The sequence below is a fragment of the Sebastes fasciatus genome, chromosome 3 (assembly GCF_043250625.1).
Source record: "Sebastes fasciatus isolate fSebFas1 chromosome 3, fSebFas1.pri, whole genome shotgun sequence".
Taxonomy (NCBI): Eukaryota; Metazoa; Chordata; class Actinopteri; order Perciformes; family Sebastidae; genus Sebastes; species Sebastes fasciatus.
In genome coordinates this window covers 33,654,866-33,671,937 of record NC_133797.1, presented here as the reverse complement: position 1 = coordinate 33,671,937, position 17,072 = coordinate 33,654,866, and the positions used below count along the sequence as shown (strand labels likewise).

Genomic DNA, 17,072 nt, shown 5'->3' with positions numbered 1-17,072 from the left:
ACATCTGGTTTATTCATCAACCAGTTCTTTTAATTTTACTAAATGAAGTTTGACAAAAACAAGTAAATTTGACAGTTACCTCTAGTCTCGTAAGGCCAATGCCTGGAAGATGTTCAAAAAGGCAGTAAAAAACGCCGTAAAGTGCTCTCCCATTCATTTTTATACCATTTCAAGCTCTTGCAGCCTGTCACACTCAACCATTTAGCAGGTGACATCAGTCAAGTCCCTGAGGGTTCAGGGCTTAAGGTCTTAGGCGGGACACTGGAATTGGGCCAAAATGTCTACGAGAGAGCCCTCAAGGACTTTGACGATTTGACAGTGGAACAGCCCTAAACCCTCACAGACTTTGCGGGAACACACCTCAAAGTCTGTGAGTGTGGAGATTGGTATTGGGCCCATGCTTTTCTGGCTATTCCCACTATCCTCTGGGCAGCGGATATATGAGCAAAAAGGGTCAAAGTTCAAGGCACAATGTTATGACGAAGTAGTAGGTCCCAATTTTATGCATACTCATGCAACAGTAAGTACTTTGTAAGGGCAGCTGCGATATGTAGTAAAAGTAAAAAAGAAAAAAGTATGTGATTTGGAACCTATAGCCCAATCCTCCTCCCTTGTGTGTCCTTGTCCTCTGCTCCCAATTACCACTGATTACTCACACACCTGCCTTCTATCAAGCTCATCATGCAGTGATGTTAATCCTATTTCAAGCAGGGGCAGAGCTGGGCGGTGGCTGCTGGGACTCCAGCCTTGAATGCTTTCTCAAAAGCCCTGAATCTTTTACCTTCAACTTTGTGTAAACTCTGACTGGACCAGCAAATCAATGGAGCTGAAGTTCTATTACTGGGGATATATCGCCATCTAAAACAGGTCTGCCCTAACATTGTCATGGGGGTTGTTGTCTTGTGTGTGTCGTGTTTCATGCAGTTGTGTCACCTCAGTGAGCTAGATAGTTAACTAACTAGCTTATGGACTATGGACAAATGGAAGCTTTTATTCCAGGGATAAATAAATGAAGCTGAGAGAGTGAGAGAAGAAAAGAGGAGGAAAGGAGAACGGAGTGAGGAGTAGATCAAATAAAGTAGGATAATAATATAGGCCCATGTTGTTTATCCTACTGCGCTATTCCCTAAAGAAATCTAATATAATTGGGTAAACGTTCTTCTGTTAGCCTAATATTCAATTCAGAGTATTGAAGACCACCTTTACTTGGCTGTTTTGCAGATTATTATGGCATTTTGATTCAAATGTAGCAGATTTATCAGCTAAATCAACACATTCTCACTCCCAACTCGTCAAATACCGCCGCTTGGTCGGTGCCCCTCGGCATCGGAGGCCAACGCATAGGGTACCCCTCTTGCGTTACTTTTGGAAGGACCGGGGACGGCGTGTCAATATACGCTCATTACACGCATAGTGTCCTTTCAAAATAAACTTCTGTTTTCACAGGAAGTTAGGTTTAGGCAACACAACCCCTTAGGGTTAGGTAACAGTCGTGGTTGACTCGACTTACATGACTAACGACGTAAGTGACAAAATAAGTTACTTTTAGTTTCACAGGGGGCACAAACTCCGGTCTCCTGGTTGAGAGTCTTGTGTTTGTTTGACCCATCCACAACTCCTCCTACCCGCCCTTAACCGGACTCGCGCACGATTAATACTACGTCACTTGCTCCGACCGTCACTGCCAAATCGGCGTTGTTTGACGAGTTGGGAGTGAGACCGGGTTGGCTAAACGTTCATTCTGTCAACTCTAATCCAGCATAGTATCACAAAAATAGGTTTCAACATCGATAATGCTGTTTATGCCAAACTCCCACCGTACCTTTGTAGGTTATGTAACATAAAAATGGTAAAAAATGTTGCCTCTTTTTAGGTGGCAGGAGTGAAAATTAGTCATCCTCATTTGTTATGTTACGGGTTCAGAATGATGAAGACAGTTAGAGAATATTAGATTACAAAATAGGATGGAGGCTCTACAGGCTGTTTTTTTTCCTTGGCAACAGTCATGTTTTTCTCAAATGATAACCAGATTTTCGGGCGTTCTTTTATCTTAAATGGCTTGAAAGAGCATGTAGCTGCTGTAAATTTGAGCAAGCCCCATGGACCTGAATGTTAACAACGTCTGGCTCTGCCGCTGACTCATCTCCAGATCGCTATGTCAGCTACAGTGGTAGTTTTACATCTCAGGCTGCTCCTTGAGTTCTAGTTTTTGTGCAATATCTCATGTGTTTGTTGCTCTGCCTCATCCTGTTTTCCTTGTACTTTAGGATCATCATCTACAGCCTGCCTCCTCACTTTGCATTCCAAGCCACCTCAGCAAACATCTCTCCCTCGCCTCGCCTTGTGCAACATGGTAATGTCAATGAGAGATTCTGAATACCATCCACATGGTTTCGTAGAGTGAATGAGGGCTTTTTCTTTAGTCAAGAGCATGAAGCAGCGGGGGTACAGCATGGCCTTTCATCTGCAGTCTCTAAACCTGCATGTTCCTTGAAAGATGCACAAGTACACTTCAAACCGAGATCATACGGTATGTAGGAATTTCAAATAACCTCATGTGGCCCTGCTGGTGGTGCTCTCTCGCTCCATCTCTCCTCTCCATCTGCTCTTATCCATTGATGATGAAACGCCTGAGACTTACATATAATATCCTGCCCCTGTGTAGACGGTCTCCTTGTTTGCATGGAAACCAAATGTTTGAAGACACATTGACACACACGTCATTTATTGAAGAAGTCATGTCATGTACCTGGAAGATCTGAGTTAAAGTCTTTATCAGACCACAGGATGCATCCGCAGGAGTCCTGAGCTCCAGCAAAAGATCTCTTATGTTTTTTGCTCAGAACACACACTTTTTCTGGATAGTCAAAATACTGTGTTTTGCTGTTAAAGGAACAGTGTGTAACATTTCGGGGGATCCATTGGCGGAAATGGAATATAATATTCATGACTATGTTTTCATTAGTGTATAATCACTAAGAAACTAAGAATTGTTGTGTTTCATTAGCTTATAATGAGCTGTTTATATTAGGGAGCAGGTCCTCTTCACGGAGTCCGCCCTCCTGCCGTCACCAGTCCTGCCGTCACCGTAGTGACACGCTTGCACAGAGTGCAAAACCGTGGTATCGCCAGCCACCGTCTAACTTCCGTTGCTCCTAAAGTAATGTTATTATGGTAAAGATGGACTTTGAGCGAGGCGAACGGCGTTACCACGGTTTTGCGGTCAGCAGCTCACGTTACCGCATTCTTGTAAAGGGAAGAGTGCGCAGAGGGGTACTCAGTTGGTTGCAATGTGCAACCACACCACTAGATGCCGCCAAATCCTACACACTGCACCTTTAAACTACATTAAATTCATGAGTGGCTTTTACATTATAGCAATGAGAATCTGAGCACTGAAAATATTTTACATGTGAGTGAAATCATATTGCAAAAAATAACAACCATGGTACAAACGGTGAACGTTTTCACCAAATATTTCTGTTACAGTATACATATTGATTTATTAATGCTCACAACAGTACAGATAAAGTGGTCCACAACTTATTGTTTCGTCAACAATTAAGCAAAGCTGCTCATGTTTTGACACAAGGCTTTTTTTTCTCTTTTGCTTCATAACGGACAAGAACAACAGTTACACCAGAGTTTCTCATCCTTGGTGTCGGGACCCTACAGGGTGTCGTTTGATCAGCAGGTGGGGGTTATTTCTATGGGGATTTTCTAGGACTGACAAACAGTGTTTGATTGATTTTTTCATTTTAAAGCTTTTAAACTATATCATCATTTCTGTGTGCGATCCGTTCAGAGTTTCCTACGCCCTCTCAAAAAATACAATACAAAAATAGTTTATTCTTAAAACAACTCTAATTGCTGGCATTTCAGTCAATTTGGAGACTCAAAGAAAAGTGGGTCAGAAAAGGTTGAGAAACCCTGAGTTTCATATTCAGTGATTCATATATTTACATTAATAACCCTTCCCAAACATATCATTTCACCATCATCATTCTGCATATTAAGATATAAATCAGTACGACAACATTAACAATACCTCATTTGCAAAATGGCACTCTTTTATAGAATTGGCACATCATTCAGAGCAGAGCCCTTCATTTATATTCCTGCTTTGAATTTCAGACTGAATCGATGCTGAAAATGCGGTGTGAGGTTCCTCACACAACTTCCGGATGTTTCCAGATAAAAAGCATTTTAATTTGTCTTTCTCTTTGGGTTGGTAAAGATGGCTCTCAGTTGCATTATTTAACACATAATAAGAGCGGTGAGTCAAACTGATTTGGGTGGAATCACTGCAGGAAATTGACAAAATCTCAAGCTGAGTTGGACGGGCTTTGTTGATCATTATGATCATAACTTTGCAAACTCCTGTTGTGACTGCTTTGTAAATTGCCAAATGGTGTTTTTTTTTTTTTTAGACATCCTTGTAGCAGACAAACAAGCAAACAGAGAAACAAAAAACAAACTTCACATCCTTTTTTGCACATCTGCAGGCCTCTCCACCTTGATGTGAAGTCTGTTGGATTCTTTTACCAAATTCTGTCTCTTTTTTTACACCATTTAAACAACAGAAAATTAAAGCATGACTGTGATTGATGAGTAAATTAACCGTCCCTGACTGTAAGTCACCTCCTCCATGTTAAAGCACTATTACTACAGTGAAGAGTCATACAATCATCTCATTGAAAGTCATCGCATGCACTTACATTGCTGTCTTTCTTTTTTCCAAAAGAGAAGAATAACTCTATTGATTATCGTAGTACAATTCCTCAAAGCAATCTTGCTAATGTGTCGGATATAATGGACCCTTTGAAGAGGGTAATATTTAATGCATTATAGTATTTAACAATGTATGATCCAAGGCATTATGTCCAGTCTCTTTCTGTTCTTCAGAGGCGAGCTATTACATCAAAGATCACAGTAGGACACAAGAACAAACAAGAATGCATTATCAAAACCTCAATAACATCTATGCAGGTCTTTATACATAAACTCTTAATGACCCCAAAGCTCACAACTCATTTCACACATCTCTTTCCATTACTCAGTACAACAGTCGTATAACAGTAGTCATATACAGCTGCAAGCAACTGCTCGGTGTACCGCATGGATGCACACAGTGATATGATTTAGATGTAATTTATTTTAGAACATTTTGACCTGACGATGATACAGTCTGGAAGAAAATGTCCCCTGTTGAAGTGGTTTAAAGGATAAGTTCACTGTTTTTAGCTGGCATGAATTGAAGGAACAGTGTGTAACATTATTAATATTAATAATTTCCAACAGTGTAATGAAATAATCACCCGAAACTAAGAAGCGTTTTGTTTTCGTTCGATTAGAATGAGCCCTTCATATCTGCATAGGGAGCGGGTCCTCTTCACGGAGTCCGTCATGTTGCTTCGCCATGTTTCTACAGTAGCCCAGAACGGACAAACCAAACGCTGGCTCTAGAGAGAGTCTTTAGTGTTTTTTACGCTACCTGAAGGCCACCGTAGTTCTCCGGCAAGATTGTGAATCTGCGGTAACGTGAGCCGCAGAGTGCAAAACCGTGATACCGGCAACCACCGTCTGACTTCCGTCGCTCCTATAAAGTAGTGTTGTTATGATAAGGATGGTCTCTGAGTGAAGCGAGGCAGGCTGATTAGTTTTTTAAAAAAATGCAAAATTGTGCTTTGCATGATGAGGAATGATCGGAGAGAACTTTTTTATTCAGATCTTGACTGAAAAATAGCAAACATGCTGTCGATTGGAGTTGGTGTGCGGACATTAATGCTCAGAAACACTAATGTGTTCTCGTGCTGATGTCCCATCCACAGTGATACATAGTGAAGTAATTTTGATTTGTATTCATTGTGGGGCCATGTTAGATGGTATCATCTCCCCACAGGCCGGCTCCTGCCGAGCCCCTTCCGGTACCATCCTCACACTCACACTGCCACCGTCCGTGGTGCTCGGGCGTACGCGGAACTTCCTGTTAACCGGGCGCACCGCCCTGAGGAACTGCCTCTTGAAGGTCTCACTGAGGACGATGTAGAGGAACGGGTTGATGCAACTGTTAGCGTATCCCATGCTGATGGCTATGTTGTAGGCGTAGGAGAAAGCTAGGCTCGGGTTCTGCACCCCGAGGTGGATCAGCTGAAGGATGTAGTAAGGGGCCCAGCAGATGAAGAAGGCCAGACAGATGGCCACCGCCATCCGGGTCACCTTCCTTGTGCGCACCCTCAAACTCCGCGGAGGCAGCGGCGCCACGCTGGTCGACATGTGCTGGAGGATCTTGAAGAACACCAGGCAGATGATGGCCAAAGGTATAGCGAACGCCAAGAAGAACTGGTAAAGCGTAAACCAGTATATGTCAGTGACCGGGTCAGGCAGAAGAAGAGCGCAGGCCACAAGGCCGTCTGGTAGAGGCATCAGGCCGGCGTACATCCACACAGGGATGATGGTGAGCAAGGACAGACCCCACACCAGCCCGATGACCAGCGATGCCACGCAAGGCGTGCGGATGTAGTTGAAGCGGATGGGATGGACCGTAGCCAAGTAACGGTCGAGGGTCATCGCGGTGAGGATGTAAGTGCTGACAATCTGGCTGTTTGAGTCAAGTGCAGTGATGACCGTACACATCGCGGCTCCAAAGTGCCAGGTGCCGTTGCCCAGCAGCTGGTGGATGAGGAACGGCATCCCGAGGAGAAACAGGAGATCGACGATTGACAAATTTAAGATAAAGATGTCCGGAACAGTTTGCTTGGCGCGGCACTTGGTCCTCTTCATGATGGTGTACATGACGATGCAGTTTCCCACGATGCCCAGAAAGCAGATGATGCCAAAGATGACAGGGAGGATGGCGCTGCGGTGAAGGGCCCCATCTACAGCTAAAGAGACGAGAAGAGGAGGGAGAGCAGCAAGCACATTTTAATAACATCACACTGTATTTTATACATCGTGGACATGAAAGCATACATGGGTGCAATTTTGAAGAGCAGCAGAGTATTAACAATACTGGTTCGCCAGGGGATTATTACGTGGGCAGATCTATTATCTGATACTACAATGAGCACTTCTCACCATCTTGCTTTCAGGCTGCTGGATAATTTCAGGGTGTGATATACACACATACAGAAATCAATCATTTCTGTATGCGTGTATTTCACACCCTGAAATGACGTGTGTGTGTGTGTGTGTGTGTGTGTGTGTGTGTGTGTGTGTGTGTGTGTGTGTGTGTGTGTGTGTGTGTGTGTGTGTGTGTGTGTGTGTGTGTGTGTGTGTGTGTGTGTGTGTGTGTGTGTGTGTGTGTGTGTGTGTGTGTGTGTGTGTGTGTGGGCTCCTTAAACACAGCACAAAGCAAAGACAGAGGATGATCGGGGCAGAAGTCCTGGCAATTATCTTTGTAATAATAAAAATTTGATGTTAAGAATAGACTTTAAAATAGGTTGCTGCATGCATATATATACATATATATATATATATATATATATATATGTATATATATATAGACAGAGAGAGAGAGAGAGGTTTATAGATATATAGATTTTTTTTCAGACATTTCTGTGACTTTTTTTCTGTTTAAAATGTACTTACACATTATATATATATATATGTATATATGTAAAATGTACTTACACATTATATATATATATGTATATATGTAAAATGTACTTACATATATATATATATATATATATATATATATATATGTAATGTGTAAGTACATTTAAAAACAGAAAAAAGTCACAGAAATGTCTGTGATCTTACCAAACCCAGTCATTTTGTTTAACACTAAAATTATGTACATTAATCAATACATAGAAATCCTAGAGATTACAGCAAATGAGATTAAGGTAGTCATATTTCATATTTCTCATCAAACATATCAGGCTGTGAAGGGAATTCACTGCAGCCAGAATTTTTGCAATGAAAGCTTGTATGATTTAAAAAAAAAAAAAAAGGATACTTGAGGATGTAGAAGAAAAAATAAAACAAAAGAAATACTCGTGCGTCCATTTGATTTTTTTAATTGCATGCAGTTATGCCGCTTGTAAACAAGGTGTGTATACCATGTTAACTGGATTATATCACCGGTGCGCTGCTTGCCTTACCTACCTTGTGTTGTTGAATTAGTGTCTCCGAGGGAGAAATTAGAATCGTTTAAGAAATCCATCTGTAATTCAAAGTATATCCAAGTTAAAAAGTATCACCAAGTGCCTGCTTCTGCTTCCCCCAAGTCAAATACATCTGCAGCAGCCTGCGAACGAAACTCCTCCTTATACTTTCAAAGAGTGAGTCCAGATATCCTATTTTTTAATAATTAAATAATTTACAGCACAAGCATTGTGCATGTTTTTTACTATCCTATGAGCAGACCAGTGCGCTCTGCACCGCTCCTCTGTGAGGTGAGAGCATCTTCACTCGGAGTCTGTGACGAGTTGCGTCTGCGATGCAGCTGTCAGTCAAGCTGGCTGTAAAAATCAGATCAGAATAATCGATTGTCCGCATCTGATATTATCTCCTCTAGAAGAAAAGGTGCGCGTGCGTAAAAGCGCTTACTTGGAGACGTTTGGATCCAAATTATGAATATTTATTTGATGTTATCTCAAGGCAAGGTTGATGGGGAATTTGTGCGCTCATGGTTTGACCACCAAGTACCAGACAGTATCAAAACACAGCAATGAAAGAAAAATAGAAATGAAGAATATGAACAAAAAGCTGTTCACATATTTGTCCCTGGGGGTTTAGAAGAAGAACTGTCCAAATACACTTCAGAAGTGTTTTTCTTTTTTGCTATTAAATGATGCTTTGACGTGTCCTGTATCCATGTTTAGTGCGCAGACGACGAGCAACAGGTGTTCCTACTTAGTGAATCCTGGACTCCCTCGCAAATTGCTGTCAGGTTTGATTCGTTTGAGCAGCTCCAAACTGGTCGCTTTCCTCTCTATGAAATCATAAACGAAGGTCCGCACACTGTAGCTCCCTCAAGTGCAGTTGATCGGCACATCCTTGCTGTCTTCTGTTGGTCCACCTGTCTTCAACAATGCATTGTTTTTCACACTATGAACCACTAGATGGCCTTGCCGCCTCCCATTTGGAGTCCTCGCACGTCATCCTCATGAAAACTGAATGCGACCATGGCATGGTTCATTTGTGGGTCATAAATAGGTCGTGGGTGTGTGTGCGTGTGTGTGTGTGTTGTTTGGGTGTGTGTGTGTGTCCATGCTGTGCACCTCCTCCACAGGAAACCTTACATCCTGGGGAGTTTTGCATATGTTGTAAACAAACTAAATGAAGAATATGAATGCCTGTGTGGGCAACATTAGTGAGATCAAGCATCTTAAACATGTTTTGCTCTCCCTGAAGAAGGTCGTTCAGTAGATAAATATTGCATCATGTACAATAGATGAACAGAAGCCTGAATTCTAAACTAGTAAAAGTATCTGATTTCAACAGAAATCAAACTTAACGTATTAAAAATTAAATTCCTTTGCTTATAATTAATTATGTTTTGCGATTTAGGATTTGACAACATCTAGTGGTGTGGTTGTTCCAAGCCAATTATCATCCAGCGGCTTCTTAGTTTTCCTCCAGTCATATAAGGAGTCTGTAAATTATACACTTTCCGAGTTCTGAAAGACGTTCATACAACTGCTTTCTTTGTTTGCTGAATCTATTTCAACTAAAAAAACACTCTCAAGCTCCACGCACTCACACTTTCAGTTATCAACCCGAGCCAGACCAATAACCTTCAGTAATCTAATCCACTGTTGCCCTAAAGCCCTATTCAGAGATGACTTTATCTCAAACAGTATGACGAGCTGTTTTTTCTCATTCTCTCATTCCTTCGGCCAAATCTGCATCGCTTTGTGAGGCTGTAGCGATCTGGTGGCCGACACTGGAGTGAATTGCTTCACTTGAAATTGCCTTTTTTTAGTTCTTTCCTCGTTCCTTCTTTCTCCACATGAAGCCCACTTTGCACCAACTTTCTACATTTTCTATGCTGTCAATAACACTTGGTCTCATTTTCAGTTATTCCTTCATTTAATGGGATAGAGGCTGCAGCGGATCACAGCATATCATTCATTCATTTGGCTTAGCGCCCACGCCATATCAGTAAGCTGCGCTGTATGTACTGACATCTGGTGAGGAAGTCTCAGTTCCATTCTAATTTTGTACATAAATGACACTTCCCCACTAAATGACTGCCTAGCATCATCAGTAGTCATTAGATGTCTTCCTTACACTCCTTGACTCCCTTCACTCGACAGTCCTCAAACGCCCTTCTCACATAATTTAAAATGCATACCGTTGAACTCTTGTTTACACTCACAGCTCCAGTATGCTTGTCCTCAGCTTTTAAGACTTTGATTAAACTTCTCTCACTTCTATCCAATCCTCCCAGGAGACATCTTCTTGGACATTTTAATCTATGTCCTTGATCTTTTGGTCTGAGGATTTAGTTTCAATCTATGAGGAGAGGTGGTTTTGATGTAGTGCAACATGGCCCCGCTATATCGACTCTCCTCATGCCGCCACTCCACATTCTCTTATCAAACCGTACTCCCAAAAAGCACAAAATGTTTTGAAAATATTTATCTAACTTTTGCTTCTTCTGTGGCAACAGAATAAGGAGACAGGAGTGTGTAATACTGGAATGTGTCCAATTGCATCCTAATGCATAATCGACTGTGTGATGAAGTAACGTTATGAAACTGTGATACTCAACACATGCGGCTCTACATAATGCATCACGTCGCAGCGATATTTCTCTGTAAGGTGTTTTTGATAAATGCTGAAAGCGGTGGAGTCATGTGGCTTTTTGAGAGGTACAGGGAGGACAAATCTGTTGTATCCGGTTTGTTAGATAGTTTTTCTGTGCCAAGGTTTTGACATATCTGCTACTGCTGATATGACAGAGTTGAAAGAAATTACGTCTGTGCTGCTCATAAAACGGAAAAATGACTCCATAAAGAAATCAGCAGCCAATGTGTCATTCCAGAATGAAATGTCTCCATTACTTTGAATAATCAACAGAACACTCTGCAGCTTTCATCAGAACAATTTCAATGACTGGCGGCGCGTCTGTCATCAGGATGCTTCCCTGTGGAGATATTCAGGGCACGTCCCACAGGGAAAAGACCCAGGGTCAGAGCAACAACACATTTGTAGGATATTAATATACATTCTTTGATCATTTTCAGTGGGCAACCTCCGGGTCTGAAATATTAAGCCAATGCTGAAGTGCCTTAAACTTGCATTCTTTCTAATAGCCAGCAGGGAGTGACTCCAATTGTATAGAAGTCAATGAGAAAATGAGCCTACTTCTCTCTTGATTTATTACCTCAGTAAACATTGTAAACATGAGTTTATGGTCTCAATCACTATAGTTTTAAGTCTTCTTCAATACAGCATGATGTTCATTTAGTAAATTATGGTCCCATTTAGAGTCAAATAGACCATAAAGCAGGGGATGCTTTAGGGGGTGGCTACCTTGTGATTGACAGGTCGTTACCACGGCGTTTCCTGGTCTGGGAGTTGTCTGCATTTTCATCCTACAACTTTAACCCTTTCACAGTGTGTTTTCAGTTCATGAAAGTTAATTGTAACATTTTGATTGCCTAAAAATGTCTTATGCAGCGTTCGGTTGTACTTAGCTCCACCCTCTCGTGTCACTTCTGGTCGTCAAAAAAGCCAAGATGGCGACGGACGAAAACCAAGATGGTGACGGCCAAAATGCCGAACTCGAGGCTTCAAAGCGACAGTCCACAAACCAACGGGTGACGTCACGGTGACTACGTCCACTTCTTATATACAATCTATGGCCATTTGCCATAACTATGTTTGAATAGCTGTGTCCCAATTCAGGGGCTGCGACCTTCTTTGGAGGACGCAGCCTACCAAGTCCATGAAGGCTCAGCAGAACAGAGAAGCCTCCGAAATGGGACGCCCTGGTCTACGGAGGATTTCCCATTTGCTTCACAAGCTATTTGAAAGCTCCTGCCCGAAAGAGCCCGAGAGTTTTCAGGATGCACCAGTTGGATCCTCCAAAACCAGGAAAAGAAAGGTTGCATTTCTCGGAGGAGTCTCTGATGGGATGAGACAGCCTTGTCGCAGCCGCCGTGACGCATTCGGTTTTCAAATGTAACCTTTGGAGGATGCGTCCGCTGAATGGGGACTCCGCTAATGTCACTATGATGAACATTGTGTTGCTAGTAGCAACCTCTACTGGCCCAGCTCCATAACGGTACTTAAGATTTCTCTTCTGATTGATTTGGCAACCACCTGAGTCATAATTCATAATTAGATCTGGGAAGAACAGAAGTTAGGAAATGTGCCCGTATGTTTATGAAACATTGCTTCCAACAGGTTTGTTTCTACAGCACTGCCATGCATAAGCATACTGAGGGGAAAACACAGCCTGTCATCAATCTGCCATTCTTCAGTCAGGCCATCACTCCCTGGGATCTACGGTAGTGTCAGCCATGTGGAAACTTGACATTCACCTGATTCAACCATTATAAAACTTGGAAATGCCCTAGCAAGAGAAAAGGTCACTGCAGCTGCTGTGATTAAATGGATAAATCAGATTAAGTGGCAATTAGAGCTGCTGTAATTAGTGCAGCCGAGCTTCAACAGCTAGATATATATCAACTGTTGTGTGAGGACACATTGCTAGTAAACGCTTGCACACTACTCCTAAACACTACAATACTTCTAAATACCATACTCTTAAATATCAAACATGTTATTTATAAACATTATGTCATATTCATCCTCACATATATCAGAAAATCCATCACCTATACGTTAAAAAATATTACATTAAGGTAGAGGAAAAAGGAAAGAAGAAATATTTAATATATGTACAATAGCTGGGTTTTAAAACACCCTTCTAAATAAGTTATCTGTATCAAATCCAAAAATGGAAAGAGCATGAATGAATGATGAATAAATATGGGACGAAGATCAAAGCAGTATCGAAACGTAGTCAATAAAAATATGGAGTAGTGTGCAGGTGTTACTTTTTTCTTTACTGATGCTGTTCCAATAGCCTCGCAGCTACGTGATGTGCGTATATCTTCTTCAACAGGATACATTGCTAGTCTAATGAAATTGTTATGGTGTATGTGTTAGCAAACAATTTCCTGATTACACATCCAACAGACAGCACTACACACTCATCTTGTTTGAGTCGAGTGGGGGTGGATTCTTTGGACTCCTGACAAATGTACACTCAGTCCCAAGCTTGCTGGATGTTCCTTTTCCCTCACAAGTCATTGATTGACTCGGTTATTCTGTGCCGAGCAGGTGTCATACCCTTTTATTTGTGGGTCCATTAGAGTTTGTATAACAGCCATACATCTATGAGCTCGTGGGAAAACCGATTGAAAAAGTGATCGAAAGTTGTGTGGAGCCCGGGGGACAATTCCTCGGTGTGTTTGGTGTTTTGAAGTGACCCTTTCACATTCTGATTACAGGTTTGTGAAAAACTGAGGTGTGACTGCGGTGCAGTCAGAGTGTCATAGATGAAAGGCTTTTGTGACAACAAAGATCAGTGGTGGAATGTAACTGAGTACATTTTCTCAAGAACTTTACTTAAGTACAAATTCAGGGCACTTGTACTTTACTTGAGTATTTCCATTTTATGCAACTTTATGCTTCTACTACACTACATCTCACAGGCAAATGTACTTTTTACTCCACTACATTGGTCTGACAGCTTTAGTTACTTACTCAGATTACAATTTTTCATACGCTTTCTGTCTGTAAAAAATCATGTATCTCCAAATTTGGTGATTTAAAATTTTTCTGATAAACTGAAGGATTAAAATGATCCTATTTCTTAAGCTAAATAAACTATTTGAACATGTGGATATGTCAAATAATATATGTTGTTTTCAAATTAGCTGATCTACTCCACTGTTTCCCAAACTTTTTTTCTCCTTATATTACCTTGAATAGGTAAACCAGACATTTTGAAGAGATATACGTTTGAGGAATCAAAACTTTATTTTATGCACGTGTTATTGAAAACATATACACATGTTAAATACTTTATAAATAATACCAAATAAATGCATTTAGGCGGAGTTAACAGGCTCTGTTTATTTGTCTGACTGTACGCTGCCTTTCATATTAGATTCATTGTTATAAGTAGGCTACAATTATCAGAACAATACGAACCTTCAGGCTCCTTCATGTGGCTCAAAGGTGTACTGCAGATATAAATGTTAAAAGACGATGGACGAAATTCTGTAAATTTATGTGGCGACCCTAATAAAATCTCCTGCGACCCACCTGTGGGCCCCGACCCAGTCTTTGGGAATGACTCCACAATCTTCCATGTACCATGTATGTATGTATCACTTCTACTGGACCCCAGTAGGTTATATATTCTCTGAAAGATACTGCAGCTGGGGGATGCTTGTCCATGCGCAGTTTGTATTCTGCAAACATTATGATTTAGGAAATGATCTGCTTTCCACCCAATCACTGAAGAATTAGACACAGATGGCAATAATTATGGCAAATTATTCTAAGGAATTGAAAAACGTCTGCAGAGTCTCATTTTAAGGACTGAGTGACACTAGTTTCTACATAAAGAAAGAACGTCACATAGGATGTGTGTCAGAAGAGAAAACTACTTCATCAATTGGGCCATGTATATTTTATGTGCACATATATAAATGTATAAGTGAAAGGATGAAGTGGAAGCACATGGATATTGATCGCTTCTGTCTCAGGATTGTAGCCTCTTTTTTCCATTTTGCTTTAGAATATACCCACTGTTTTTATATATCTGCTACTTTTGTAATGTATTTATGTATTTTATTGTGTTGTTTTGTATCATAATTGTGTTGTACTGGAGTGCTTGCTGAAGCATTGTATTGATATTAGGTCACTTATATGTAATAACCTGCCCAGGGACCACAGATGAAAGAAAATTAGCTCATTAGCTAACTCACACATTTTACATTGAGCTGGAACTGAATTATTGATTAATATGCACTGTCCCTGGTAAATAAATAAATAGATAAATATATAGATAAATAAATATATTAATAAATAAATAAAACTACTCTGTATTTTGATGGACTTCTTGTTGCTGTACGTTTGGAAAAGGTATATTTTTTATTTTGTTTTATTGTTTTTTTTATGCAGGCTACAGCACTGATGTTATATTTCAAAAATAAAAATTGCAAGTCATAAACAAAGGAAAATGCTGATTGCATCATTATTTTCACAGCCTGTTTGATGTAATGTCAGAGCTGGTATGAATGGCTACTCTTTTATAGTCTATGCTTCAGAAGTCAACACACAAATGATCTCATGCAGTCTCTTGTAACAATAATGTTTTATTTGGTGTGATGCACATTTTTGTTGTTTGTCACCACTGGTCCATCAGAGTTATTATTACTACGAGGATGTCAAAACTCACATTCCTTTACTTACTGAACAGGTCTTTCCCGTCTTAAGCCATTGGCTAATTGATGAGATGGCGCGTTCTAATTGGTCGAGGGATGCAACCAATCACAGCGCTTGCTTCCTCCTCGGGTCACCTCCTCCTTCCGTTTGCACGAGCTCAGTGACGTATAAAGCCCGTAGTACATCAGTGTACTTTAGTTTATGCAACAATAACTGATTCAAACTTTAAAGTCTCGGTCTGTCCTCTGCAGGTGTTTCTTCTCCATGGAGGCCATAGTCATTAACGACTTTACTGCACAAACAGACGATGAACTGAGTGTCATGCGTGGATCAGTAGTAGAGGTGAGACATTTGTTATTTGTTTATGGATCGACAAGTCACTGAAGAAAACGCAGCTTCTAGATTTTTAAGGACAACTTACTTTTATTTACTTTAAGATTTATTAATTAATGTGTGCTTCCCAGTTACAGTTTTAGCATTTATACTTCTCTGTCTTTTTTTAATTTTTTACAATCAAATTATGGTTTAGGCCTATAATTGATTTCATCATGTTCTTTTGCCTGTATGGAGAACGGAACCTTCCAAAATAAATGACTCAATAAATACATGAATAAATAAATATGTCATTAAATGTAGCAAAAAATGATATTAAAAACAAATGTAGCCATTAATTAATTGATTGAATGTGACATAAATTGATAGTTCTGTTTTAATATGCTTCTTTATTTATTTATCTTTGTATTAATTCCCTAATTTATTTACTCTTATGTTTGATTTTCCCCTGTATGTATTAATTTTTATTAATTTTTAACTTTATTTATTTATTTTTGCATTTATTTTGTATTTATTTTATATTTATTTTTAAATGCATGTATTTATTTATGTATTTTTTGCATGTCTTTGTTTATTTATGCATGATTTTCCCTTTCACCCCTTAAACATATTTATTTATGCATTCTTTTCTTTATATATTTCTTTTTGCATTTTTGCCTCATTATGCAAATGAGTGGACTGTCACTCAACATGTGTCATGGGGTCAGAGTACATAGATGGACTATATGCTAGCCAGCTAGCTGCACTCTCTATCTCTGGCTCTTTACAGCAGGACGTCGACCTGCTGCTGCTACCCCAGTCGCTGCCTGGTACTGGTACAGGTGTGCAGATCAACCGTCTGAAGCTGAACTGTATAAATAAGGGGGTGCATAAATAATTAAATGAAAAAAATGCATAGATAAATACATACATTTAAAAATAAATAAATAAATGCAAAATAAATGAGTAAATAAAAAAAATTGGGCAAAAATAAATACATACTAAATTAATAAAAAATATAAAATAAATACATAAATTAATAAAAGGGAAAATCAAAAAGAATAGCAAATAAATAAGGGAATTATTACAAATATAAATAAATAAAGAAGCAAATTAAACCAGAAATATCAATTTATGTCACATTTCATCAATTAATTCATGGCTGCATTTATTTTTAATATTATTGTTTGCTACATTTAATGACATATTTATTTATTTATCGAGTCATTTATTCATTTATTTTTTATTTTGTCAAGTTCCGTCCTCCATATGCTTGTTCTACTTTACTTAAAGTATTATGCTGGGATACATTTTCTATTTGAATATTTAAACAT

General features: G+C 39.8%; 2 protein-coding genes across 3 annotated transcripts in view; one reads left to right on the top strand and one right to left on the bottom strand.

The window, feature by feature from the left end:
• The first annotated feature begins 725 nt into the window (after positions 1 to 725).
• Positions 726 to 17,072, top strand: part of grb2a (growth factor receptor-bound protein 2a) — a 42,878-nt gene continuing 26,531 nt past the window's right edge. Inside the window, exons 1-3 of one of the 2 annotated variants that reach the window (XM_074630499.1) lie at positions 726 to 867; positions 2,268 to 2,353; positions 15,678 to 15,768. In XM_074630499.1, the coding sequence (XP_074486600.1) occupies positions 15,691 to 15,768 (78 nt within the window). In that variant the 5' untranslated portion in view covers positions 726 to 867; positions 2,268 to 2,353; positions 15,678 to 15,690. Of the gene's footprint in view, positions 868 to 2,062; positions 2,171 to 2,267; positions 2,354 to 15,677; positions 15,769 to 17,072 lie in introns of those variants that run through there. The other variant, XM_074630498.1, reaches the window with a different exon arrangement.
• Positions 5,346 to 9,110, bottom strand: mchr1a (melanin-concentrating hormone receptor 1a). Its single transcript, XM_074631420.1, has 2 exons — positions 8,113 to 9,110; positions 5,346 to 6,884 (listed from the first exon to the last, which is right to left on the bottom strand). Exons 1-2 carry the CDS (start codon positions 8,168 to 8,170, stop codon positions 5,863 to 5,865), a joined length of 1,080 nt encoding a protein of 359 aa, XP_074487521.1. The 5' UTR covers positions 8,171 to 9,110; the 3' UTR covers positions 5,346 to 5,862.